This window comes from Acipenser ruthenus, chromosome 18 (assembly GCF_902713425.1).
Source record: "Acipenser ruthenus chromosome 18, fAciRut3.2 maternal haplotype, whole genome shotgun sequence".
Classification (NCBI taxonomy): Eukaryota; Metazoa; Chordata; class Actinopteri; order Acipenseriformes; family Acipenseridae; genus Acipenser; species Acipenser ruthenus.
This window is the reverse complement of record NC_081206.1, coordinates 28,295,412-28,322,972: the sequence shown is the minus strand read 5'-3', so window position 1 is coordinate 28,322,972 and position 27,561 is coordinate 28,295,412. Positions and strand designations below refer to the sequence as shown.

Genomic DNA, 27,561 nt, shown 5'->3' with positions numbered 1-27,561 from the left:
TTTAAGCTTTATTTTGAAAACTACAAGCTGCAATTACCAACAAACTTTGACACTTAAAAAGTTGATTAAGCTGCAATTACAATGTCCAAAATACTTTCAAACACTACTTTACAGTTATAATCCCTGCTGATACAAAAGTAGACCTGACCATTCTAAAAATCACTATAAAAAATACATTCATGTTTGTCTGACATTCAAAATATAATAACATTATAACGAAGAACAACACTGCCTGATACCTGACATATAGTGATACCTGGTGTCCAGACCAAAACAAGGTTTATACAGTATAAATATTAGGTTTATTTTTCTTTCAACGTTTAAAACTGACTCCGGACTGTTTGTGTGATCTATAATGTCTATGATTACCACCGGAAGTTCACAACGTTAAGAAACGTAGGCCATCATTTTAAAGCTTTTACTCTTTAATTAAGTCCCATTGTTCATTTTACAAAACTGGAACCAAACTATATTTGAAGTTCTCTTGAGTGCTCTCAAGGGAGTTTGTTTTTTATTTTGTAACACTAACATACTTTTCTTTTGTCCAATAGGAGTTCATTATAGAATGAAACGCTTTGAAAATACGGCCTGTAATATGGAGAAAGCATTACCACAGCTCTTGGATACAATCTTCAATAAATATCATGTGAATATAATAAGAACAAAATCTAAACCTCTGGTTTCCTGAGTTAATTCAGCAAGTGCATGTTACTCTTTAACATACAAAATACAAACGCAGTTCAAATGACAGTATTACAGTGATGCAAGTGATATGTCAGTATTTCTATCAGTGCATTCAGATTTTAGTTGAACGTGTAGTAGATGTGTTTCCAGATTTTGCTGCTACAGTAATTAAAGAAACCGTCAATCACAATTCATTTGATTTATGGGGTTTAGAAATTGAGTAGGTAGGGCAATTGAGAAAACAGTAATATTGAACGTATACATAGCAGGGATGTGAAATTCCAAAAGCTAGGGTGCACCACATAACCATGCATTGGCAGAATCCACAACACCAAAAACTGAAAGAGAGGTAGGTGTCAAAACTAAACTTCATTCAGTTTCATCTATATAGCTGGAATTTTTTAAAGAAACGTTATGACTACTTACAAAGTTACTGCATATGCTTTCTGTTATATCAGCAGGCAGTGGCAGCCTATTTTTTTTATCTCTTAAAACATTCTTGTACGATGAATGTATTTACAAAAGGATCTTACAATCAGAAACAATTTGTTTATGACCCAGACTGTGAATTCAATAAGAATTCTACCACACACTAAACTTTCTCTAGTTGCTATTTCAACATTCAGCCATGAGGTGGCAGTGCAAGCTAAGCGAAAATACCATTCAATACATGAAAATATAGGGGGGGGGGGGGGAGGGGGGGAGTCATGTTAGCGTAATTTTGCTCATCACGTTTTATAAATTAACTACCAGTGATCAGCTTTAACAAAAGCTCACTTACAATCGTTTTGTGTGTCACTGAGAAGAACACCGAACATAATGAGGCCACCCCTTCGAAGCCATGTCTCTGTGCCACAGTTCAAGTTACTCAATCTCGTCACAAGCTCTAGATGTGCTCAGTTAATCTTTGCTTCGTGTGCTTTACAAAACAAACAACAAATACACGTGAGTCATTGTGACTCTAAATTAGCAAGTCCCATATTATTTTCCACAGGAAATGACCCCTTGGACTCTTATTCCCTGAGTTTGACACCGTGGCAGTGTGGAGTGCTCCCGTGGTCAGTGCTGGAAGCGTGGAGAGTTGATGTGGGGCTGGTGGAAGGCCCCGTGTGGAGAGTAGATGATCTCGGATGCCTGGGAGCTCAGTGCTGAACACAGAGGCTCATGGCTGCTCAGCACAGAGGTCAGGTATTTGGCCTCCTCCGTCAGTCTCTTCACCTCCTTCCGCAGTGCAGCGTTTTCTTTCACCAGGTTCTCACTCTCCTGAAGAATACAAATAACAACAGAGAATGAGTCATTCTGAAAGAGTTACAAGAAAACGATCAAGCACCTGTTTTCCTGTGTACAGTTATGGCCAGCAGTTTGGCATCACCCTATAGAATTGTCTAATTGTGCTTCATGAAGTCGAATGGAACCTGCTGAATAATGTTACGTAAACATATTGAATTTTACATACTGTTTGTAGTTTTCCATATACTTAACAAAAAACAGACAAAAATTGAAAAAAGTGGCATTTCAAAATCTAACCTGAAATACTGTCATGGCTTCCGGCAGACTTTTGCAATATCATTTTGTAGTTTCTTTGATTACATGATGTTAAAGAAAATATCTAAATTATGTTCATATAGTTTTTTGGTTTTTTTTATTATGTCTCAATCCTAAAATTCTAGGTGATGCATAACTCTTGACCATACCTGTATATTAACCCCTTAATGTACACAAGGAATTGAGCGGTTGTTCAAATGGTTTCTTCTCAAAATACATTTGAGAGTGACTCAAGTATCACGAGGAGGAAACTGACCATTTGGATGACCAGATCCAACCTGTCAGTAAACCTTAAACTCTGTTTCATGCACCTCATTGCAAAAATAAGAAAGGTAGAATCCTTTTTATTTGTGGGACACAGATGTCCCTTGTACCTTAAAGGGTTCAAATAAAAGGTAAAAGAACTTAAAAAGTAATGTAAAAAGTTATGTATACATTTATATGTATATTTAGGTCTTTCCAGACCTAAAGAATACAATAAGCCTGATCAGTGAATGTTAAGTAAATGGAAAACTACAATGCTGTATGGTTAATTCTATAGGGTGATGCAAAACTTTTGGCCAGCGCTGTAGACTGAACTGTAGTCAAAACTACAAATCCAGACCAATGGGGCGCATGCTGTTATTGGTTTTCTAAAGTGTGTGGGGAAAGCTTACACAGCTAAAAGGCTTTTACACGCCATATGGAGGTTTTACCACGCGTTGACTTACTGTAAACAAGGTCCAGGGCAAGCCCCACGCGAGGCACCTTGTACGTCACACATTTTAGCTCGTTGCGCTTGCCTGTTACCAGAAATGACACCTGAACATTTTAATCTGCCCACTTCCAAAATAAAAACGTTTCATTGAAGAAAAAATAAGCAGAAAAACCACAGAAGGGGCAGGAAACGTGTCACTGGTTGGGGAAAAACAGATTCGCTGCTTCCTGTTTATCGAGCTTGCTGGTGAAATTGAAACCACAGAATATACTGAACAATAAATACGGTTTACTGGCCAATGGCTGGCTCTTAGATCCAAAAGTCTCTGATGTAGATTAACTTCAAATGGACATTACTTAGTAAATCAATGTACAAACTACATACAGAACATTTAATAATCAATGACATTTATAAGCTTAGACTGCTCTGTTGTTTTTCCATTGTTTCCAATAGTTTATAGTGATGTTAAAGGCATATAGGCCTATTAAGTCTATTTTGGTGAGCGATGGATGAAGTTTAGTCCATTTATCTGCGATTTATTGTCTTTCGTACTAATTGAACTCTGTCCAGTACAGATACTGTTTTGTACCTTCAGGGATGTTCCAAAGTTATGACAACATATAAGAAATGAAAGTCTGAAATTAAACTTGAACTGAAACTTACCTCTCAGCTTACATAATTACGTGCATTCTGCTGAGATATGTATTTTGTTTGATTTTTCACTTACATTTTCATCTACAACCTTCATTTTAAAATCACTTACCCTAACCTGAACTGTAACCCTACCCCTAACCCTACACTTGTACCATCCAGCCCCCCTCTGACAGGTCCAGTTTCACCTACAATAATAATTATTATTATTATTATTATACAATAATACATGAGAACAGCCTGCAAACATAGCTCACATTCACTAGCATTATACAGGCACAATTTACAAAAAGAATAGGATAAATAACAAACATGCATGTAGGGGGATCAATTGTTTGTTCCCCTGGGGGTACAGATATTTGGGGGAATCATTATTCATTTACACCAGTATTTTAAATACGAGGCTAAAGATACATTCGGTACTTTTGCTTTAGGTCAAAAAAGGTCATTCAGTCATTTGGTACAAGGAAACAGCATCCCGGTCTTTGAGAGATTTGCATATGTGGCTGGTTTGGAAAATCCAGCCAGTAGGAGGAATGAATTGTACGGCACCTAGTCCTGGCTTTTAGAACGGCCTTGTTGAGAAGCATTACTAAAATAATTAGGTGCCAACAGCTATACCAAACCCTACTACAGTACACCTAGATCGTTTCCTCTTTTTTATTGCAATGCTATCACCAGCTAAAGGTGTTTGGATCAAGGAGATCACAAACAGTGACCTATGCTGTGATATGTTTTGGAAAAGTTGAATGTTTCCTACCCACTACACTTCATTTGAATGACCTGTTTCAAGTTTCAATTTCATGTCCCCAGGTTCTGTGGTCTTCAAGGTTTATAAAACACAAAATTCTTCAGAAGTAAGTGGGTGTTTTCCTCTTAGCATGAGAATTTGAACAGGGACCAAAGGCATCTGATAATATTAGATCTTATCAGCAGATATCTGAATGAGTAAAAAAGTGTTTAACAGCTCCAGGTTCAGGGAGCCCTTTATTGTACAATGCTGGAAAGTAGTGCTTACAAGGTCAAGCACAATATAACCAGCAGAGACTATGTAGGTCATATCTTATTACCTGCTTCTGTGACACAACACTATTGTACACATAGCTGGAAAACCCTTAAAATGTCTTATTGAAGAAATGATTTTAGAACTCCAATGTTATACCTTCAGAGGTGATCAAAGTTATGAGAACATATAAGAAATGAAAGACTGAATTTAAACTTCAGGTGAATCTCTCAGCTTCTATAATTGCTTTTAGTGTGCTGTGAATTCTTGAACTCATCAATGAACTCAAAAGGCAATGGTATTAATTCTTATTAATGCGTCTCATGTTTTGCTCACCGTCTCAGGATTTCATTTACTGGTACTCGTTGGGTGACAGTGTTCTTTGACTGGCAATGCCTGAGGTCTGCCCAGCACATCATTCAATGCATTTGTCCTGCACTTCAGAGAAAGTTGTTTCATGATTGTTTCTGTGTAATTCATTTTCCTCCCTGTGAAAACGGATGACTAAAAGCACTACCGGTAACGCTAGAATGTTCATCCAGTCAATGAGTAGCCACAATAGTTTACAATGAAAAGCCACAATGACTCTGAAACCATGTATGATTTTGGTCACTTTTCTAGACAGAACGTGTTATAGTAGAAGTACACAATCCTTGAATAAAGTATAAATAGATGCAATGCAAATAGGTCCAGCTACTGAGGTAATCAACACTGCTGCTTACCCAGGAATAGCCATTTACAACCACAGCCCAGGAGGCAGGCTTGCAACTGTTCCAATGAACACCTCATTGTAAAACAAACAGACTTGAAGGTGGCCTGAGATTTTCACAAAAACTGAATGTTAAGGACACTTTCAGTTATCTAAACAAGCGTTATAGGCGATGACATTATCACTTAATCCCACAGAAGTGTAAAGCCCAGGTTAGTGAGGTATGAGATCGCCTATGTGCAAAGTGTGTCTGGAAACAAATAAACTCAACAAGTTTGGAAAACAATATTGTTGCTGTCTGAACAGCCATACGCATAATCTCTCAGGATACCAACTACTTTAAGCCTCTGGAGATTTCTCAATCTGCCACTGGACCGCTCATGAGTCAATGACTCAAGTCTGTCAAGGTTAGAAATGAAAAAAATTCTCATGAATTAGTTTTTTAAGCTCTGCTGTCCAGCAATAGGAGAAGCTGAGGAAGCCCTTTCCAGCGAATCTGCTACTTCCTCCCTGTGCTTTCTTCATTATCTGGAGCTCTTTAGAGAAATGATTAACCTAGTGATATTTAGAAATACTACAAGAAACTAAATGCAATGACAAATAGCTCAACTAGAAATCTTTATTGAGAAAGGCTTCCAGTTGAAACATTTATTTTTAGTATTTCCAAATGCAGCCCTGTTGAGTTGAACCCTCATGATAAACCAGTCTTATTTCCAGCCAGGGGTCAGTACCCTACTCAGAGGCCTCCTGGATTCTATGGTTCCCTAATTGTGGAAGCAGTGGGCTTCAAAACAGTGGGGCATCTCATGTTTCTTCAGATTAACAAAAACATAACTTCAAGTTCGCAAGAGCAAATTGAACCAATGGCACGTACACAAGTTACAGTAAGTCATACAAACAAAGGTTAGAATATGACAGTTCATGTTATTGATTTTGAATCATTGGGAGCCTTTAAGATCTGACTTGATTGAACAGCACTGCTAGGCCGAATTGCTTCCTCTCGTCTGTAAATGTTCCTACGTTCTAAATAAAGGAGGACTAATTCATGATTAGTTTGTATCAATAGGAAATAATACTTTATTTCATGCTGTATCATGCTGCCCCAAACCCTCCCTTATAAAAGTTTACCATGGTATTTTTGAAGTTTTCCCATGCTTTCCCATTCATTTACCATAGTTTACCCTGGTTTGCCATGTTTTTTAATATGGTTTACTATATTCCACTATGCTTTACCATGCTTTCACTATGCTTTATTACACTTTACCAGGGTAAACTTTTATAAGGGCTAAACTGAACATTAAAATTGGCTTTGTCATACAGAACATATTTCTAATTCTTCTAATTTGCTATGTGGTTGCTGTGTACAAAGCATCATGGGATTGACCTACAGTGACCTGTCAGGGAGGTTGGCGGATATGTGAAGGTGTCTGCTAGCCACACTGTACACCCATTCCTTACCAAGTGTAAAGTGTCTGCTTTCTGTGTCTGCCTCATCCTGCTCTTCTGAGCTGCGATTCGGTTCTTCTCTCGCCTTAACACCTTCTTCACATCGTCAGAGGAGTCCTGTTGAATTGAAGAGGAGGATCTTTCAGCATAATGAGGCATCATACCTGGCTGTACCTGCCGATGTTCTTCCTTGCTCCAGTAGGAATATGCTTTGTTCTGACTCTAACTGAAACATTAGCACTGACTCTATCTTAGTATTTCAGCCTCTGACAGGAAGGACTTCAAAACCTAACCAACAGCCTGAGGTTTAGCTGTGGGGTAAAACAAACACGTATTCTATGATAAACAGTTTTTTTGGCCAGAGATGAGACTTTTGGAGTGATAAGTCAATCGAATTTAATGCAGTATGATATATTGTACACGCTATGATGTATTCACACCCTGTGGGTTCAAATTATCCCTTGGTGTTAAAAGGTAACCAGATAAATTAGGAAAGAAAGATCTTTCAATGACAATGCATATTTTTACCACAAGTACAAAGTAGCAGTACTGGCACCCCTTCGGTATTTATTATCATTCGTTAGTATTGGCTTTGTTACAGCTTCTAAGTGGTGTAAAGCATGGGCAAGCTTTGGCACAAGTGTCTAGTGGATATCTTGCCATGCTTCTTGACTGATCTGTTTCCACTCTTCAATACTTGAAGTCTGGCTACTTTTCATCCACCTTTTTCAACTCATCCTTTCAGTACTATTGAAGCATTACATGAATATCAAAACGTATTGCTGGATATTTAGCAAAATAAATCAGGGGTGTCAATACTTCTGAGCACCTCTGTAAATGCACCCGGAAAACCTTACAATACGGCAGAAAGGGCACTACATTTAAATAATCTATGAAACTAGCATACATATAAAGAAAAGCATTACACGTAGCTTGACTATTAAGCTGTGCTGTTTCATCGAGCACTTCTCAGTGGCCTAAAGTTACACTGAACTAGCTGCAGTTACACTGAACTAGCTGCAGTTACACTGAGCTATAGCTGCAGTTCTTAGAAAGAAAAAATGGGACAACATTCAAGTTTGCAATAGTAAAACATCTTCTACTGTAAAATAGGGTAGGATTGAAGGAATCAAAGCAAAGGAAAAGTCTTTTCAGATTGACATGACTGTTAAAAAACAGATAATGACCAATGGAGTATCGTTAGGTACTATGAAAAAGCCAGACAGGCTGCTACCAAAGGTCTGCATGAAAGATGTTCTGTAAGATCTATTTGAAGACTAGAGGAGAAGGAATAATCATTGATGTGGATACTGAGCTGTGCACCCCTTTACCCAGCCCTGCATTGCCTCGTCATGATCATTGCAACAATCTTTCCTCATGCAATACAATGCAATACAAATTACACTGATGCAGCTCCGGTCATGCAATTCCATGGTGGTGTGAAAGATAAGAAAGCTTGAAAGAATATGCAACCTATACAAAGTATTTGCATTGATAGAGAATTTCATAGATTCAATTGCAATGGCTGAAAGAGATTACCGGTCTGGTCTTTGAGTCCTTGCAGTGCAAACTACCTGCACATAGCATTGTCAGCAGATGTCATCCCATAGGCATGATTAGCAGTTAAGACCGATTGCCAGTTAAGGTATTTATTTCCTCACACCACACCCTATTCTGAGCCCTGCAAGTTTTAGTGGTATCAATATGATACGACTGTAACATCTCTTCAACGATTTCCTTTACAACAGGATGGGCCAAAAATAATAGAATCGTTAAAAACTTCAGACTCCTGCATTTCTGTTATGCAAAATATCTGCTTGACAGTATGTAGCTGACAGACTGGTTTAACATGATTTGGGGTGTTTGTGAGTGCAGTTAGATGAAAGCTGTTTCTCAGTTTGTAACAGACTGTAGACTGATGGTGAGTTAATGCACAATTAACCTGATCATCAAGATATCATACATTAGTGATCACTACGATGGTATTTAAAAAAAAAATGCATTTCATTCTGCACTTCAAAAGAAAGGCATACATTCTCATTTTAGGAGATTCTTATAATCAGAAAAGCTAGAATTGCACACCTAATCGCCATGCTTTTAGAAAGGATTTCCTTTCGTAGTGTGGCAGGTAGCGTAAATAACTTGATCTCCAACACACATTAACCACTGTGCTGAATACAAGCGAATGCAACTGAACTGAACTGCAAGAAAAAAAAGACATTTCCTGCCCATAACTACATGCACATATATATATATAGATATATGTGTAAGGTCAGCTGGCTCTTTGAGCTATATATATATATATATCCTTTTTATCATGATGTAAATGGTGCAGTATATAGTATATTCACAATGGGAATACAACATATTATAATAGCACTAGATTCACCATCCCAAAAGTGAATTCAGTCCAACCAGCACTACCATTTATTATTGCCATTAGGGCAGTAGATCTTGTAAAAGCTGGAGGCATTTCCAAAACACACGGGAGAAGAAAATAAAAAAGGATTTTACCTCCTTATTGCCAGGAGATGGAGATCTGGTGAAACTGGTGTCGTTGCTGTCAGAACCCTGTGCCATAGCCAACCACTTTTCTCTCGCCCCAAGGACTCTCCACTTCTGCTTATTGTCTCAGTGTGTACGCGTGTGTGTGAACTCTACTACTTCTCGTTGGCTCACTTGCTTTGAGTGTCGGTGCTCTCTCTCTCTCTCTCTCTCTCTCTCTCTCTCTTTCCCTCTCTCTCGCTCTCTCCCTCCCTCTCTCTCTTGTTCTAGTGCTGTGTGACTTAATTTCTCACTTTTCTTCTCTGTCTGATGTGGTTTCTGGTAAGATCTTTGTAAGTGACTTGCGACTGGAAGTCACATGGTTTGGAAACTTTTAACAAAAACAGTACATCTGGGAATACAAAGCTAAATCAAAACCCCATAAAAAGCCCAAAGACCTCACTTTGGGGAACATTATAAAATCTTCATGACCCTTTATTTGGCTGTTCACATGGAGGAAAAGAAGATTTCTATTTCTGAATAATAATAATAATAATAATAATAATAATAATAATAATAATAATAATAATAATAATAATAATAATGTTTAAAGTATACATTTTGCATTGTTTGCATTTAAAATAATAATTTGTCTTATTTTTTAAACTGTAGTATGGTTTGATTGAAGCAAAATGAGCTTCAACAAAAGAAAAGCCATAAAATATTTTCTGGCATTAATCTTATTGATATCACTTGCCACATGTGATCAAATATTGACATTTAGATTTATATTATTGGCGTGGGGAGGGGAGAGTTGTAGGGGTTCTCCCTTCTAAAAATAATCCATATTTTCAATTTACCGTTTGTGTTTGAAATGTACAACGATGGTGTTCCGAGTTCAAATGAAATAACTCGGTGATGCCCCTGCCTCTCCTACTCCCAGCACATCTCCACTCTAGCACCGATTCATCCTGAGCAACATAATAAGAATTCGGCTATTCCTCACCAACTACTCCACACTCCTCATCCAGGCCCTGGCACTCTCCCCCCTAGACTACTGCAACTCCCTCCTGGCCAGCCTCCCTGTGTCCTCCACCCGTCCGCTCCAGCTCATCCAGAACTCCGCTGCTCACCTGGTGTTCTCTCTGCCTCACTTCTCCCACGCTACTCCACTGCTCTGCTCACTCCACTGGCTCCCGATCACCGCTCGCATCCAGTTCAAGACTCTTGTACTCACCTACCAATGCCTTGACCAGACTGCACCCAGCTGCCTCCAGACCCTCATCTCTCCCTACACCCCCACCCAACCTCTCTGCTCCTCCTGCACTAGAAGACTGGCTGTACCTCCTCTACGCTCCCCTGCCTCCAGAGCCTGCTCCTTCTCCACCCTCACCCGGCAGTGGTGAAACTACCTTCCTACAGATGTCAGGATAATAGTCTTGAAAACAAACAAAAAAATAAAATAAAATAAAGCCAAATGATAAGAGAATTGTGATTTATGTATCTAGAAAGTTCTAAATCAACCTTGGAATAATGTTTTTTTGTTTTTTTTTTTATGCAAAAAAATCCATAAGGGTTCTAGTCAATTAATATGAACAGCAGCACACACCAGGCTTTGTTCACAAATGTTTTTAACTTTTATTTGTGCAACATCAAGATTGAGAAGTGAACACGTCAAGTCAGCGTTATCAGGAGTCAGTAATGTCAGTTTGTTACATAAGAATTGACAGTGTGCCGAAAGCCAAAATGCAGCATTTGAAAAGTGTATGGGGGAGGTCCCCCAGACCCGCCAATTGCTCTTTGAAATCCTGCCCCTGATGACTATGAAAAATCAAGAGAAGAAATATTCAGCACGGTCTGTCGGGTCTGGAAAGCAGGCACGCTGAAGCAACTTTTTTTTCGGAGTTTCCATTTCCAGTATTTGAACCTCAAAACTGCACAACATGAAATGTGACTTGTTATTTTTTTAACGGTGTCAGTAAGTGGTCTCTGATGCGTGACAGACAGAAACAGGGCCCACTTGTAGCAAGGCGTTGTTAAAACCCCTGTTTAAAAAGTCCCTTTAGCGGCAGGAGCTCCAAGGAAACTTTTGTAGGCTTTGTTTTTTTTTATCACACAGGCTGAACTCTGAATGATAACCTAGCAGAGACAAACACTGGAGGGGTTACATTATCATCAGTATAAAACAAAACTTCAGGAAAGAAGGAAAACAATTTGCTTTTCCTGGTATTCCGTTTAAGCTAGTTGATATGGGAAATGTAGATTCAAGTGATCTTGTTTTAGAAAAAAAAACACAGCACAATTAATTTTTAGCTAAATAGTAATACACCTCACTACAGCCACCCCTTCACTATATTTGAATTCTGCTGATTTTTCCCCAGTGCTTGCGTTATTACCCTCCTTTATTACATACAGCTCTCCCTGCCTATTTCCCTGTTCATGATGGCAGGAAACGGTAAAGTGCTACACTAGTCTTGGGCTATTCCTTCACTAATTCACCATTCTCAATATTTAGATCTGCAAGTCAGATAGTGAAATAAAGACGAAACACTGTATTTGGAAAATATATATAAAAAATACCCTCCACATCACATTTTGCTCTCTTGCTGGTCAAACCTAATACGTGGTTTTGGGACAGTGTTGGACCACGACAGGGTGTTGGATAGTTGTCCCACAACATGCTATTTCACGTGTTGGTAACAGAACAAATGGACAGTGAAATGTGGAGAGAGCTGGCATATCTGTCCTTGAAACAGACACTGTTGATAGTGAGGTTTTCTCAACCCCTACGCTACCGCTTTAGATTATTAAACGCAATAATAATGCTGTTCCAAAATAAATATTGTGCATAACAAGCACTACTTATTCTGTGTCTGCAGTCAACGGCCTACGTTTTCGGAAAATATGATTTTGCCTGTTATTTCTGGAAGACTCTCCCACAATCACGTCCAAAGCCAAAATGCACAGTAGGGTTGCAATGCTTTTTTAAAAAAAAATAATAATAATTTAAACACCCTAATTTGCTCAACAGTGTACAGAGGTGACTTTTTCTTAAGCAAAATACAATTCCACTCAAACAACCCCACCCCACTAATTGTAAGCCCCTCTGAGTCAGAGAGAAGACAGCAATGAGACAATGCTTTGTGTAACTCCCCCCACCCACATTGAAGTGATAAATGAGATCACTGGACCCACACAAAGGCCATGCTAATATCGAGCTGTTCACTTTTAAATCAACACTTCTGTTTTACGATGAAGACTAGCATGTCTTATTTACTGCTGACTTCCTTATTTTTCAACCAATTTGCAAATTAACAATCTTGTCAAAATAAAACCTATTCCTGAGTGTCCATGTTCCACATATCTCCTGGCTCATTATCTTCCCCCATGCTCTGGCTGCAAATTCCCAGCTTATGCAACAGTGCTGTTTTCCAAAACAGACCTTATGTCACTGTGTTCTATTTAGGCTCACTTACACACAATGAATGCTCTCCGACACAAGAAAAAAAAAAAAAACTACATTGAGATGAAACATCACATCCACAAGGGTCAATCCTACAATTGCTTTTTCATCTGGCATCATGTCAAATACAAAAAAAAAACATAAAATCTGAAGCTAAATGAAGGTAACATAGTCTAGTAGACAACTGCTTAGACAAAAAACATTAACAAATAATTCAAGTTTTAATCCATTTCAGCCAATGAAACTGAAATAGCTGTGAAGGAGCCCTTTACTTCGATACATCTGCAATGTATAGCTCAATGTAATTTACCCAAACTGGATCTTATTATGGCAGAGTTGCTGAGGCCTGTTTCTTATCATTCCTCTTGCTGTCATGCAAATCAGTACTTTCTCGAAAGCTGTAATAAAAGACTATGTCTATGCAATTTAAATGCAGTTCTTGCATTTTGAATTGTAAGGCACTCCTACAAATAGTACATTTGTCCTTTTTTTAAATCAAAACATAGAACAACGTGTCTGAAGTTTCTGTTGTCTATACACTGTCTAAATACACTGAGAAAGCCTTACACTCACAGTGTGTTATCGAAGGTTCTTTTAGTGTTTCTGGTTATATGAGTTACCAGCTTCTTCTTCTGACTAGGTTCTATAAATACTATGCTGATGGGTTTGGTACTTTGACACATTCAAGCTTCATTTTCATCATTACACTACTGATGCAGTTTAGTTCCAATGTAATATACATGCACTGAAGGCTTAGTTTATCAATGCATCAAATCTGCCAGCCCCCCCAAAATTCTTGATACAAACTATAGACAGAAATGACCTCTTTTAACCCAGTCAGCTTGTCTGCTGCTGTTCTCCGGTCAAAACGTTTACATTTTACTTTTTAGTATTTCTTTAAGCTCTCTTGTGCTTTTGCCAGCATGCAATCCTGTGAATAAGACAGAGCTCCTTGTTAAGCTACAATTCTCCAGAAAGACATTTTAATTAATAATTGTCTCCATTAATGTCACTGTGATGTTCGCAGCTGCTGTCAAAATCAAGCTTGTTCACTCAAGTGTGTTTCCATTCATTTTTCGTTTTTTTTTCTCATTTTTTATTTCAAAAACATGTTCCACCCACCTCTAACCACCTCTCTCTTACATCATTCGCTCAGCAGTGGAAAGTTTAGGGCCGACCATCTGCTGATCCTGTGAAAAAATCACTTTACTTCCACCGACATTTTCAAATATAAATTCAAAATAGGAAAAAAAGAAAAAAAGAATGACTCAAACCAGCTTTTTATAAAACTCAAAAAAAAAATTGACGTAATGAAATTGGTTTTGAGATCTGATATTGTTACTTGTTTTATTAACGATCTTCGGTGCATTAAGGGTGTTGTTTATTTAAATGGTCATAAATGGCATTACCTAACATTTTTTGAGGCATTCTTAACCTTGTGTTCCTAACAATACAAGTTCACGTGTTTAGCATGTAAAACAGCTGGACTCTCCGATCTGCTCACTGCATGATGAACTGGAGGCAGTGCCAGGTAGTGACAAAGGCCAGGGAGGACTTATAACTAAATAACAGCAGTGTGTGCGTGTATATATATCAGAACGCACCCAAGAGATATCTAATCTAGTCCTAATGCATGTCTTGCTTTTACCGCATTAGATTGCACATGTATATGTGTGAACCGAGAACAGCAGAGATACAGCAACTGATAAACTTAAAAGGAAGGGCTAGTCATAATCAAGGGATATATTTCAATGAAATCATTTCCAGGAGCTGTACATGACAGTTATAAGACAGCATGCTTTCTTTTGCTGTATTTTGTATCAGATATTTACAGTTCTTTACATCAAGGTTAATGCTATATTATGATTTATTACATGCCAATTACTATCACATTGCCATCTCATTGTCATTTTACAGTGCTCTAACTGAAATAAGCAAATTAGGGAATTAATACAGGGGCGTTTTCATTCGCAGTGTAATAATATGCAGATTATGACTGTTTGATAGTTAAATTTCCATCACAAATACATTAATGACTGATAGAAAACATGGCTTGCTTGTTTTATTTTCTTCACTTTTCCAGTTTTAGGTCATTCTTATTAATACTGCTATACTGTGATAAACTAACTTCTATCATATGAACACTTTAATATGAGTTTAATCCATAAACACTCGATCATAACATCTAAATCTAATTTAACAGATTATTCCAGATGATCCTACTGAACATAATAAACAATATATATATATATATATATATATATATATATATTTTAAAGATGGAATCGTTTAGCATATATCATTGTTTCTCTGTGCTTTCTAGTACAGCTAAATACTGTACTGCTAAATTATTACATTTACAGTGCCCTCTAGTGGATGCTTGATTGAATTGTACTGTATCGTAAAAAATAAATAAAAATACTGTAAAGAAATTTAATCACAAAAATAATACTCAACATATGTAAAATTCGCTGCTTTAGATACCTTACATTTCCTTGTGATTCTGGTGTAACAATGTAAAATTATTGTAGAAAACAGATAGAGCTTTCATAGCATTAAAAAATATTATGTAAAATGGTTCCTTCTGAACAGCGACTCCTTGTGGATCATTTCTTTACTGAGCTGTTTAATCTGAAAGTTATGTGTTTTTACCGCGAGGTGGCGCAGTGGCTACGCCTTGTTCCCATTGCATAGCCTCGCTATTACAGTACGTGTATATTAGACAGTACGTGGTTTTGTCATGGAAATTAGTAATTATGTCTTTGCACTACATGCACTAAAGGCAAATGTAATTATTAATTCTAATTAAATTCTGATTATTATTTTAAAAATGTTATTTAAAAAAAAGAAACCAAAAAGACTGGGTCTCACTGTATTACTCAGGCTGCACTGCAGTGTCTATTCACAGGCGCGATCCCACTACTGAGCGGCACGGGGGCTTTGACCTGCTCCGTTCCCGACCTGGGCCGGTGCACCCCTCCTTAGGCGACCTGGTGGTCCCGAGCTCCCTCGGGAGCACCATATCGATACCGAGCTTAGTGCGGACACCCGATCGACATAGTCCACTGCAGCTCAGAACCCCTGAGCTCAAGCAATCCGCCAGCCTCAGCCTCCCAGTAACTTGGATTATAGGCACACGCCACCGCGCCCGGCGAGAGCAGAGGCTTGTTCGAAAGCTTTTCAAGATACAGTGCTGGTGACGTCACACTCTACATGGTATCTCGACTGCCACCCAGCGACCGCAAGCAGACTACAAATGTTTTCGAGGTTTCGTAATTAAAACGATAAACCCACACCTGCTCGCTACATCAGAAGCGTCCAACTTTAGTGTGAAAGGGGTTGTCAATTTAAATGAATTCAAACGAAATAAAAATGATAATTTGGCACGAGCGCAGTGAAACACTTCTCGCTGTATGTGGCACATTATGTTGTACTTCGCTATATTTTGTAAATATGTTTATAATGTCTTTATAATCCGCAAATTGTACTGATTATATCGCCCTAATAAAGCTTAAGGATGACAAGTCTGGTAGAATTTTGTGTTTTTAAACATTAGACTTAAGTGTAAAGTAACCAAAACACCATGGGACGCTCCGATGCTGTCAACCGACTCCCGAACACAGCAACAAGGACGTGACTTTTTAATGCCCCAACAACCAATCACAAGAGGCCGATATATTAACATAATTTGCACTTTCTCTGGTAATGGTCCAAAAATTATGATTATGAAACATCCATTTTTCAGATTAGGAATTTCAGTGAATTCGTTTTTATTGTCACTAATGACCAGTCAGTGCGGCGTTTACCTGTGGTGATGTTATTTGTCTGTTTACTGAACTTCTACAGTTGTTTTTGTTTTTAGTGTTAAAAGATTTGAACAAAAAGTAACAGCAGACGATGGCAGACAGAGACGGGAAACGGAAGACACGTTAGCTGGTTCCATACTGGACCTGTCTGGCACTGAATATTAAAATCCAACACGTGTTTATAGTATTCGATTTCAGTGTAGACAATCTATTTTATAGAATAAGTATAAGGACATCTTTTACAGTTTTTTTTTTTTGTTCTTGAATATCATAATCAGTTTTTGAACAGATAAAAAGTACTACCAAGGACTATATTAACCGTTCTTGAATTTCCAAAACAGAAGATCAAATTTTTTGAAGTTGCACTCAAACGGTTAATTCATTACTATTATTATTTATTTCTTAGCAGACGCCCTTATCCAGGGCAACTTACAATTGTTACAAGATATCACATTATACAGATATCACATTATTTTTTTTTTACATACAATTACCCATTTATACAGTTGGGTTTTTACTGGAGCAATCTAGGTAAAGTACCTTGCTCAAGGGTACAACAGCAGTGTCCTCCACTGGGGATTGAACCCACAACCCTCCGGTCAAGAGTCCAGAGCCCTAACCACTACTCCACACTGCTGCCCATTAGGCCCTCTTATTACAAAATGAATTGAATAATAGGTATCTGGTTCTTAATATTTTTTAATAAATACTGTAATAAGAAATACCAGAGTAGGGATTCAAATTAGAATAAATGTCTTAAATGTATCTCTGAATAACAAACACCAGACTGTTTGGTAAGATTTTAAGAGATGTTCCAGTTTCCTGACAGACCTGGTGTAGCATTACATCTATGTCATGTTCGAAATGAAGAAAAAAAAGGGGAACTCTGGTTATCACTGACAGTTAGAGCTTCCGAAGGCTATTCAGGAAATGGCTGTTATAAAATGAACGTTACAAAGTTAAATAAAAAGCTGAAGGTGTTTTTTTTTTGTAAAAGTGGGCAGTAACTGCGACAGGCCTCTTAATAGTGTAAATGAAAGACTCTGCCTTGTTTTTCTTAATAACCATCTGCTTTTCAAGAGGTATTTGGGTTTCAGAAAGCAGTGACTAACTCAAGGATAAGGCCTAGCTCCCTCACTGTGCTGGGAGTGCTCCTCATATTTGCTGAAATGTGGGAGCGGAGCTCAGGTAGGTGATATCAATTGTGACCTGAGCGGGAATCAAGCCAAAGGCTCCAGAGGTGAAGGGATTGAGAGGCTAAGGGGTTATGAGATCTGTCACCTGGTCTGAGACGATGGGGTTTCCACACTGTGCAGCTGGGGCCCGTTCTCAGATAGGGTCTTCAAGAAATACAAAGTGTACTGACTTCACCCCTTTTGAAAGGGTTGGTACACACGCCACCCGAAAGCTGAACATTGGGTGAGAAAGTAAACCCATTTAAAACAATACATACAGAATGCAACTCTTTGAAAATACGATTTAATGAGTATGGAGCAGAGTAACATCAAAAGACATACATGGTTGTAAAACACAGAAAGTTAACATTAAAAAAAAAAAATATATATATATATATATATATATATATATATATAAACACATTGCTGAGGAGAGCCAGGGGGGCTATTCACAACCCCCTCTCAGACAGAAACAATGACATTGACACACAACACATGAGAATACAAAGTAAATGTAAAATGCATCACATCTAGTGATTACATATCATATATCATTTTTATATATTGCAGTATAAAAAAAACAATTCATTAAAAAAACACAAAATGTAATTGGCAGTAACAATGGTGTAATAGCAAGATTGTAAACTATATATATATATATATATATATATATATATATATATATATATATATATATATATAAATGCTTTGATGACGCCTGCGTCACCTCAAGTCGGTTCAACCGGACACTGCCAGAGCCAAAGGCAGGATAAAACGGCAATATAAAATACTATAACTGTTTATTAAACCAGAATACATTGGCAAATATCACCCTGTCTGGATGCCTGGCTCCACAACAGAAACTTAAAACCGTTTAAAAGTGTTTCTTTGTCTTCACTGATGGCAACAGCTTCCACATGACAGGAAACCCCAAAAAAGACATTTTGGAACGGGTCTCTTAAAGCGAGCCCTTCCAAAACATCCTCCCAAAGTGAAAGGACTCAAAAGGAATCTCAACTTCCTTAAAGAGCTAAGTGCTGACTTTAGCTGCACTACACGTCTAAGGTGTACAAAGAGTTTGTGGAAAGCCGTGGGCCCTCCTTCACTTCCTGGAGAGCTGCTCCAGCAGGGGGTTGCTCTCGCTCTCGGGCGTCTTGACGCTGTCCGTCCTCACGATGCAGGTGGGGCGGTGCCGGTTCAGCATGAGGATCAGCTGCTGTCTCTCGTGCTTCAGCTCTTCAATCTGAGCCTTCAAGTCTGCGTTCATCACCTCCAGCCTCTCCGACTCCTGCAGGGGACAGTCAGTGTTAGACAAGATCACAGACCACTGCCAGCTGCCTGCCTCGTAACACCAGGGTGTCCAATCAGGGTCCTGGAGGGGCCCCCACTCCCCCTCCCCAATAACCCAAGTTCACTCACCCTTTGTAGAAAGTCTGTCCTTTCTTTCTTTTTATTTCGACATCGTGCTGCTGCAACTTTGTTTTTCTCTCGTCGCCTTTTCCTTCTATCCTCCTCCTCCTCCATCTACAAAAAAGAAAGACATTCTCATTTCCCCATCTTTACCACGATTACAAAAATTCAACAAATTCAAGATCAACAAAACCTTTATGCCATATATTTGCTGTAGAACCACCAAGCATCCAAGTAAGATTTTGTAACACTATGATGTAAACTGCCTTAATAACATAGTTCACCTTCTATAACTGGTACTTTGTTACGACTACAGTTAGTTTCTGTCACTGCTGCTCCTATTAGGTCACTTTTCTGCTTCTCATTCAGGTTACCATAGGAATGGAATGTTATGTGCATTTCAGAATTGTATTGTTTCAAAAATCTGAAAATTCTTCTTATATGTCAGTGTAAACAACATCTGTGTCTTTGTGAATCCTGCAGTTCTCAATTTCCCCAGTAGGGGGTGCTGGTTCTCAACAGTGCCCATTAGGAAGTCCCTGATTGAATGGGCTGCAATGTGTCTGTGGCAGTGTTCTTTTAAAATGTGTCACTTAAACTAAAGTTGTCAGGAAGCTTAAGCTTCAACTTTTAGCAGCAGTGCCATAAAATAGTTTGTTTATTTAAGCAATGTATCGGGGGGGGGGGGGGGGGGGATCGGTGCAGGGACTGACTTGCTTCACACCTCCCTGATCCTCTCCACAGCATCGGAGCTGACCCAGTCCGGGTGGGTGCTTACCTCTCCTTTCATTGGGGATGGCCTCTTGGACAGTTTTACTCCCAGGAAGTGCAGAGGGGAGATCATGGCCTCGATGTTTCGGATGCCTGCGTATTTCAAGTCCTCGGCAGTGAGAGTGGTGGACGGGATGCCTGCCAGCGGGCCCAGACTTGGGAGAGAGCCTGCAGTCAGCGAGGGCTCTGGGATCTGTCCAGGCATCATGTCAGGCTTTGCTGCAGAGGGACAACAAAAAGGTTACCCCTCCACCCTGGCTTCTCAAAGACTCCTTTAGAATGACTTCAGAGAACCTTACCAATCCAGCTGCAGCTTCAGAGATCTCAGTAAAGCAGCATGCAGCGACTACATTCCTGCAAAGGTTACGGTCTCTGACGTCAAGGGCTTGTGTCAATTATTAAACCACTTTTTGTTGGAATGCACTTGAAATATGTTTACAATGATAATGTTAGCTGTCTAGGTCAGTCCCCCGTATAGAAGTAAATGAGCCAAAATCAGCATTTTTACTTATGCCATATACAGCTAACTATGCATTTTCCATGCATTGCCATCGGCACTGTACCTTGCTTTTACTAAACTATATTTTACCACCCAAGACATACATTATTCATTCAGGCACTCTAGAATGTGAGTTTTTTTAACACACTTTATTCCATCTAGTCTATTTAATGCAACAAAGCCAACATGTCCCACTTTAATCTGAACATCTTTTGTCGTTACAGTGTAGAGTCCTGAAACATATCCCTCATCAAAACGTGCATTACCTTCCGGGATTGATTATTAAAAGCTGAAATTACATTACTTAGCAGAAAAGGGGCAACAACCCAAATTCAGCAAATCTCTTAGAAAGTTGAAACATTTCCCTGACCGCCTAATGAGCTGGACCACACATCTCCTCCTCACAAAAGAGCTGGATTGCTATGAAATTGAGAAATGTAGTCAAAAAGCAGTCATTGCATAATCCAATCCTCTCTCTTTCACTCTTGTTTAATATTCTTCAGGGAGAATATTTTTTCAATGCAGCAATTGAATTTAGCTTTCTAATATGAAATGCCTTTGCAAAACATAATTTACTGCACTGTAGGCCTAACTGAAGCCAATTTCAAAATTGGTCCATTTCCTGCCAGTGAAGTTTCTAGTCCAATATAAGCTGCCATTTGCAGACACTGGAATGAAATGTGACTGGATAGCATGCAGTACACTGGGATGAATGGTGGCCCTTTCAACCAGACCCACACAAAACCCTTTCTATTTTATGAAACTTCCATTTGCAATACACTTAGCAAACATGTTTGAGATGGTTTTAAAAGTTGCAGCTATTTAAATAAAGTCACATATTAAAAGAGCACATTTCTATTCACTCACACAGACCCCACTTCTGAAGCTGGTGGAGGGAATACCAGCTTAAATTCATCAGCTCTGAGTCACTGTCACAACTGGGACAAGAGCAGGTTGGAATAAGGTGCATAACTGTAACTGTATGTACAGTAGCACCAGTTCTCTTTAGCCCCCTTTTCTCCCTGGTATGCACCACCCGGGTCAGAACCTACCCTACATGTTGTGGCACGTTCCTATTATGAGTAATGCCCCGTTCAAAAACAATAGAGCCTTTGGATGGTATTTGCGTGACTGTGCGGTCTGGGTTAGTGAAGTCATCATTAGAATGTTATTGCAGAAACAAGAGAGAGTTTATTTGTATCCGATTACACCACACACATGAGAAAGCCCACCGAAGCATAAGAAATGCAGTGCTTCATCTGTTTTGTATAATTGTACTGCAATACAGTAATTGGTTATTATAATGCCTTTTCTTATTGACTTGAGTTGACCAAAGTTGGTCTCTCCAACTCTCTCTGTTAAGGGAACTGAAAAACCTCAGATTGCATAAAACAATAAAGAGGCAACATTGAACGCTGTGAAGGAATTTGAAATCCGATTTTTACAACATTGAGAAACATTTTTGTCTTTGTTTTATGAGCTGTAGATTGGAACCAGAGGGGTGATATTGGAACAAAAAGAGATGGATTTTGAGAGAACGGGTTCACTGTGCCGGCCGTTCCTTCTACAGAATATTTTAAAGATTTAAAAATAAAAACAATCATTTGAATAACCGAGAAACTACCGTACCAGTCGATTTAAAGATAAAAGAGCTTGGTTTTTGATGCTGTTAAATTCTTGCTGTTTCATAGCAGTCAAGCTGAACAGGCTGAAGAATGTGAAGGAAACAAAGATTTCCACTCAAGCTCACAGACATTGCTGTGCTAGCACTAAGAAGGAGCAGCTGTGTCCAGAGCCGATATGGGAGTGGAGAGGAAATGTCATGTATTAGTTATGAAACAGTATAGAACTGCACTCAAGACAGGCTGGCTCCTGGCCAAAACAATCATTTTTGAGGTTTGGATTTTTCAGCGTGTGTGTGTGTGGTGTGCTTCAAGGCTTTTTTTCTCCTCTCACTCCATATTTTAGTTAAATACTGTAAAGATCTCCATCTCCATAACCCTCTTATGTGTCTTTAAAAATATCTGGAGTCGATTCAGTCTCCAATAGAATTATTTTTCTTTTTTTTCTTTTTTAAATAGTACCCATTTCCAGTCAGTACTGATACCTTGTGCCAGAGGGCATTACCAGAGATTATGAACCTAAACATGCTGGTTCATTTATGGATCTGAATAAAAAGCACACATTTTTCTACAAGACATAAAGAATTTGGACCGCTGTTTTCAACTAGCCCTGCTAGTGTCAATCAAAGTCCACTCAAGAGCACCTACAGCATACACTTCAAAGCATCGGGCATGCAGGCAGAACAGGCTGAAATCCTCATGCAATCGCAGGGCATGTATCCAGAAGCTGTGGACAGTCCTCTGAGGCCGCTGCTCTACCCCAGACAGAGATTACTCAGCCGAGCAGCTGCAGGAACAGCGGCAGCTCCCATCACAAATAGATTTTTTATTTAGCAGCAAGCTGTGCAACAGTGTAAATATATTTTTTTTCACTGCTGTCTAACAGAGAGCTAACAGGGATTCAATTTAGAAAAAGTTTTCCAGCACTGAGCTAGTATTTGTGTTGTGCTATACTACCAGAATTACCGAATAATAATTAATTAATAAATAAATAAATAAATAAATAAATAAATAAATGTCCAGATTTGACTTTGCTACATTACTTCATTGCATCTAATGTACAATCTTTTCTATGCACAACCCACCTTGACACACACTGAAGCTGTTTCACAGTTACTTAGTCTCTGTAAGTCGCCTTGGGTTAAGGCATTTGCTAAATAAACAAATAATAATAATATTATTCATTTGTTAATGGATAGTCTCGCTGACTCGGACTCCAATACTCTGTCCAATCTGTATTGGAAGCAAATGGGAGCTGATCTAAAAATCCACAGCTGATTCAGCATCAACACCATTTCATTGCTTAATGAAATCTTCTTTAACAGGACATCTTGGCACGGGCCTATCCCTTATAAAAGCTTACCACAGCAGTTCTGCATGGTATTTTTGCAGTTTTATCATGCTTTTCCCATGCTTATACAATGCATTTACCATGCTTTAATGAGCTCTACCATACCTTGCTATAATTCACAATGCTTGTCTGTGCTTTATCATGCTATATTCCACTTAGCTGTGCTTTTACTATGGAAAACTTAGAAGGGATAGATCACCACTGCCAGTGGTTTGAAAACATGAAAACATCCTTACTTTCATTGAACAGATTCAGGTTGACTGTAGTAAACCATAGTGAAAGCACACAGTGGAATAACAGTACGCATGACATATACTAGTAAGCAGTGTAAAATAAGAATCATTATTCTTTAAAGCAAAGAATAAGCACAGATGAGACCCCATTCCAAACTGCAGCCTCGATTTACTGCAGTAAATTCAACAAAGAACACAGCTGAAGAGAATCACTGTGAATACGTTGCACCAAAAGTGAAGAGAGCATTGGACCAGCGAGAGGATTTTGTTGGCGTTTGTACTGTAAGAGTTACATAATGAAAGCACAGGGAGAGGGTGTACTTACAATCTCTGTGCTCATCGACGTCAGGGGAGGGGTTCAAAGCTTTCTACTCCAAAGTGTATTTTGCACCATTTTTCTGAAAGGAGAAAAAAAAAACACCCGATAATTAGAAAATGAGTTACAATAACAAATAAAGAATATTTTAATAAAAGTCCTTCAATTCTAGTTTTCTAACTGTAGTGGGTGTTCATATCTTTTCAGTACAAATGGTGCAAAAAAGAAAAACATGCCACCTGACCTAAGCAGATTTGAATCCATTTCAAGAATGAAGAAGTGCCAATATCTCAATGCTTGCTGCTGACTTTGCTAATCACTTAGCTAGCAGGCCATTGCTCCGAGTAACAAACCACAATGAAGCACATGCAGAAACATGCTTACTTTCAAGATTGTAAACTCCTATAGATGCTGCCCAAGTGAAGAGAGACTAATATTTTCAAATTGTCTGTGAAGACAGCAAGTATAAAATGGCCAGACACTCATACTGACATGCCCGATAACCTCTCAGCCTACTTTAATGTTTCCACTTTGGCTAGTTACTGCAAAAAGGGTACAGTATCCCTTTCAACTTTTCAATCAGTATTAGTATTAAATTGACAGGCAGAAGATTGTCATTATGTGATAAGCAACAAGTGCATTCTAATATTGAGCTAATGTGCTATCACCAACAGGTCAAAGACCTTAGCCATGCTCTTTGCCAGCATTACTGTAAATATGCACCTTGTTTTGACAACTGGTAGCAGTAGCATTGCCAAGTACTGAAGTTTGTATACAACACATGAAAACATGTATTATTTTGCATAGACGTTCTCACCGTTTTTGTTTGTTTGTTTGTTTGTTTTGGGACTCAGATGCAAAGCAGAAATTCTAGACGGACATCAGGCCATTTGTCCGACAAACATTTAGCAAATATGCAATATTTATAACCAGACTCAAAATCAGAAATGTGCAGTGTCATAAATCCCCAGATTTTACAAAACGGTCCTAAAATTCAACTGAATAATAAAAAGGTTAAAATCTAGTAAAATTCCATGTGTAATAATTATAATGTTGCATGAAATGCACGTGCCAAAAGCAGCTCTTTGAGCTAAGTGCTACTCAATGATGAGGAGATAGTGTAGGTGCAAGTTCCAGAGAGGGGTGGGGCCGCGTGGTATTCCACAGATTTGACTCACTGCCTTGCTATTGATTGGTGCAGCTGCTAAGGTGATGCTGCAGCAACAGACTAACATTGAGGAAATGGAAATGCAGAGTATGTTGCTGTTTTTCACTCTAGGTAAACCTTACACTAGAGACCACCAGAACGAGGCAGCTGGCGCCAATTAATTCGTGTGTTTATGTAACGAACTACAGGACTACGAGAAAGCATTTAGCAGTGATTCGATAAAAAAGAAAAAAAAAGTAGATCAGATATGTTATTTTATTAAATCAATTGGACAAGCAATACTTATCAGTTGTATTTGTGTATTCCATACATTGAGGGAGTAATTGCGGTAACAGGAGAAGTAATTGATAGCAAGTACAGTAACTTAAATAACTGCAACCACAACACAGGCATCTGATATCTCCCCCAACACACGTTCGTCCAAAACTATATTCCCATTAAAGTTACATAAGCAAAGACAGTAGTTATTTATCCCCGTACTACAAAAAAATGTCATCCACGGTCTAAACTCATTCCAAGCAAGCGGAAGTTATTATTCAAGTTATGTCCACTCGAGTCTTACGTAACATCATGTAACTTCTGCAGTTCATTAAGTGTTGTTCTTAATGTTAGTGTTCCAACAAATCTGTCGCACAGATGCAACAGTGAACATTTGATTAACAAAAAAAAACACATACTGACGCTTTCCATTCCATATGACTTTCATTAGCTAGTGTTCTGGCTTACAATCCACGTTCATTATTAAAGACCCCAAGAGCAAATACACTGGAAACTGTTCCTAGTATTGTGCAAGCGTATACAGAACACCACACCATGCAACAAAAAATAACTGCTATTAAATTGATAGAATATGCATGTAAAACCTTTGAACAAAAAAAATAATAAATTTAAATCACACGCCCAGCAGGATCTGACGCCAGATCTGAAGTCTCTGCAACGGGGAGCAAAAAAAAAAAAAAATTATTAAAAAGTTGCCAAGGTTTTTTTCAAACTCTGTGCGCGCCACCTACTACGCCAAACCAAGTTTTAAAATATTTTTCAGTTACCTGAAATTGGTCCTAAATCCGAGAGATGTTCTTTTTTCAGGTCAGCTGAAGGTCGGATGTCAGTTTTAAAGAATGAAAATCGTTGCATCAGCCCGTTTTTATACCGATCCCGCTGTCTGGGAGGGTTTGGGAATGCGGAACCTACTTGTGCCAACCAGACGTAAGAGGCTGATGTACAGTGTGGAAAACCCGCCTCCCCCTAACAACCAGAAAACAAACAACACAGCAACTAACCTGCCTCAGTTCAGGACACACTGGAAGCGCAATCCAGTGACTCTCACCCTTGGTGCATGAGGGAATCCCACAACAAACACTGCAATACTTGAGGAATACCTGGGAGAATGACGCACCGGCACTTTATCATAAAGCAGTCCGAGGTCTAAGCTGCATGCAGTATAAATAAGCCATCCCAAAGTAAACACACAGCTATTTAAAATAGAACAAAAAGCTGTTTAAAATAGCTCATGGTTAGCCTTCCTACCAACACTGTTTGTTTTACATAAGTTACATCAATATAAGGTATAACCGAACTTAGAAACGTATAAGCGATCCAAAAAGAAAAATCAACAACTCAAATTTCATCCCTGGAGAAAAGAAAACAACAACTCAGGATGATATTTCAATATTCATGTGAGATCCTATTATTTTCATTAGTAAGCTGTTTTGCAAATAAAATTGTACAAAGGTTGCATTATAAGTACATTCCAGGGTTTTTTTTCTAGCGGTGAAATGCCTTGTTAAACATATATCTAATCTCTGAGGATCTAAAATACAAATGTTTAATTATAGGATCGTTAACATGAAAGAAATATATATATTGAAGATGACAAGAAATAGATGCACAGGTGACTCACTTGTTTAATAATTGTAATAATTATATATATATATATATATATATATATATATATATATATATATATATATATATATATATATATACATATATATAACAATCCAAGGCAACGTATTTTAATGATCACAATATCTAATTTACAAGTACACAGCATCAATATTGAATTATTTTTATTTCAATATTGTCAAATAACCTAATATTAATATTTAATATGAACTTGTTTGGGCTGTTTTTCTAATGTGATACTGTTATATGTAGTTTTGCAAATTCTACATCAAATACATATATTTATATACCAACCCTTATCACATGTAGTACATTCCTTTATTGTGGTTCTAAGATTAAAACATAACATTGATACTGACACACACACACACACACACACACAAAATTTTAATATAAGTTATAGAATGTCCAAATACATAAACACACACACACACACACACACACACACACACACACACACACACACACATGCATTTTGCAAGTGGTCGTGTAATTAATAAATTGTGACGTTAAAGTTTTTTAATGGCAGGTGCCGAATGGGGCCGTTTGAAACCTACCATATATTTTTTTTTCCTTTGCGTCATTTGACCCTGGATCCAACTAATGCGACAGGTTTTCTGAAT

The 27,561-nt window shown here is 38.3% G+C and overlaps 2 protein-coding genes across 3 annotated transcripts; both read right to left on the bottom strand.

Annotated features, from left to right (window-relative positions):
* On the bottom strand, positions 1-9,447 carry LOC117427967 (basic leucine zipper transcriptional factor ATF-like). Its single transcript, XM_034046452.3, has 3 exons — positions 9,250-9,447; positions 6,748-6,852; positions 1-1,947 (listed from the first exon to the last, which is right to left on the bottom strand). Exons 1-3 carry the CDS (start codon positions 9,313-9,315, stop codon positions 1,744-1,746), a joined length of 375 nt encoding a protein of 124 aa, XP_033902343.1. The 5' UTR covers positions 9,316-9,447; the 3' UTR covers positions 1-1,743.
* Positions 6,765-26,228, bottom strand: LOC131698677 (jun dimerization protein 2-like). 2 transcript variants are annotated; one of them, XM_058991826.1, is made up of 6 exons: positions 26,080-26,228; positions 23,875-23,947; positions 19,852-20,063; positions 19,083-19,187; positions 17,770-18,951; positions 6,765-6,852 (listed from the first exon to the last, which is right to left on the bottom strand). In XM_058991826.1, the coding sequence occupies exons 3-5, from the start codon at positions 20,050-20,052 to the stop codon at positions 18,766-18,768; spliced, it is 492 nt and encodes a 163-aa protein (XP_058847809.1). In that variant the 5' UTR covers positions 20,053-20,063; positions 23,875-23,947; positions 26,080-26,228; the 3' UTR covers positions 6,765-6,852; positions 17,770-18,765. The 2 variants fall into 2 exon arrangements, with proteins under 2 accessions (XP_058847809.1, XP_058847808.1); XM_058991825.1 differs by lacking the exon at positions 23,875-23,947 and having other exon boundaries at positions 26,080-26,225.
* Positions 26,229-27,561: the final 1,333 nt, after the last annotated feature.

What these genes read in the sequence shown, in the direction of transcription:
- LOC117427967 (XM_034046452.3), bottom strand. Translation starts at nt 9,315, where the DNA reads ATGGCACAGGGTTCTGACAGCAACGACACCAGTTTCACCAGATCTCCA. An exon ending in CATCTCCTGGCAATAAGGAG is followed by an intron (nt 6,853 to 9,249) that starts GTAAAATCCTTT and finishes TCAATTCAACAG; the next exon opens with GACTCCTCTGACGATGTGAA. An exon ending in AAGCAGACACTTTACACTTG is followed by an intron (nt 1,948 to 6,747) that starts GTAAGGAATGGG and finishes TGTATTCTTCAG; the next exon opens with GAGAGTGAGAACCTGGTGAA.
- LOC131698677 (XM_058991825.1), bottom strand. Translation starts at nt 26,167, where the DNA reads ATGCAACGATTTTCATTCTTTAAAACTGACATCCGACCTTCAGCTGAC. An exon ending in GGATTTAGGACCAATTTCAG is followed by an intron (nt 20,064 to 26,079) that starts GTAACTGAAAAA and finishes GTCCCTCTGCAG; the next exon opens with CAAAGCCTGACATGATGCCT. An exon ending in GGACAGACTTTCTACAAAGG is followed by an intron (nt 18,952 to 19,082) that starts GTGAGTGAACTT and finishes TGTCCCCTGCAG; the next exon opens with GAGTCGGAGAGGCTGGAGGT.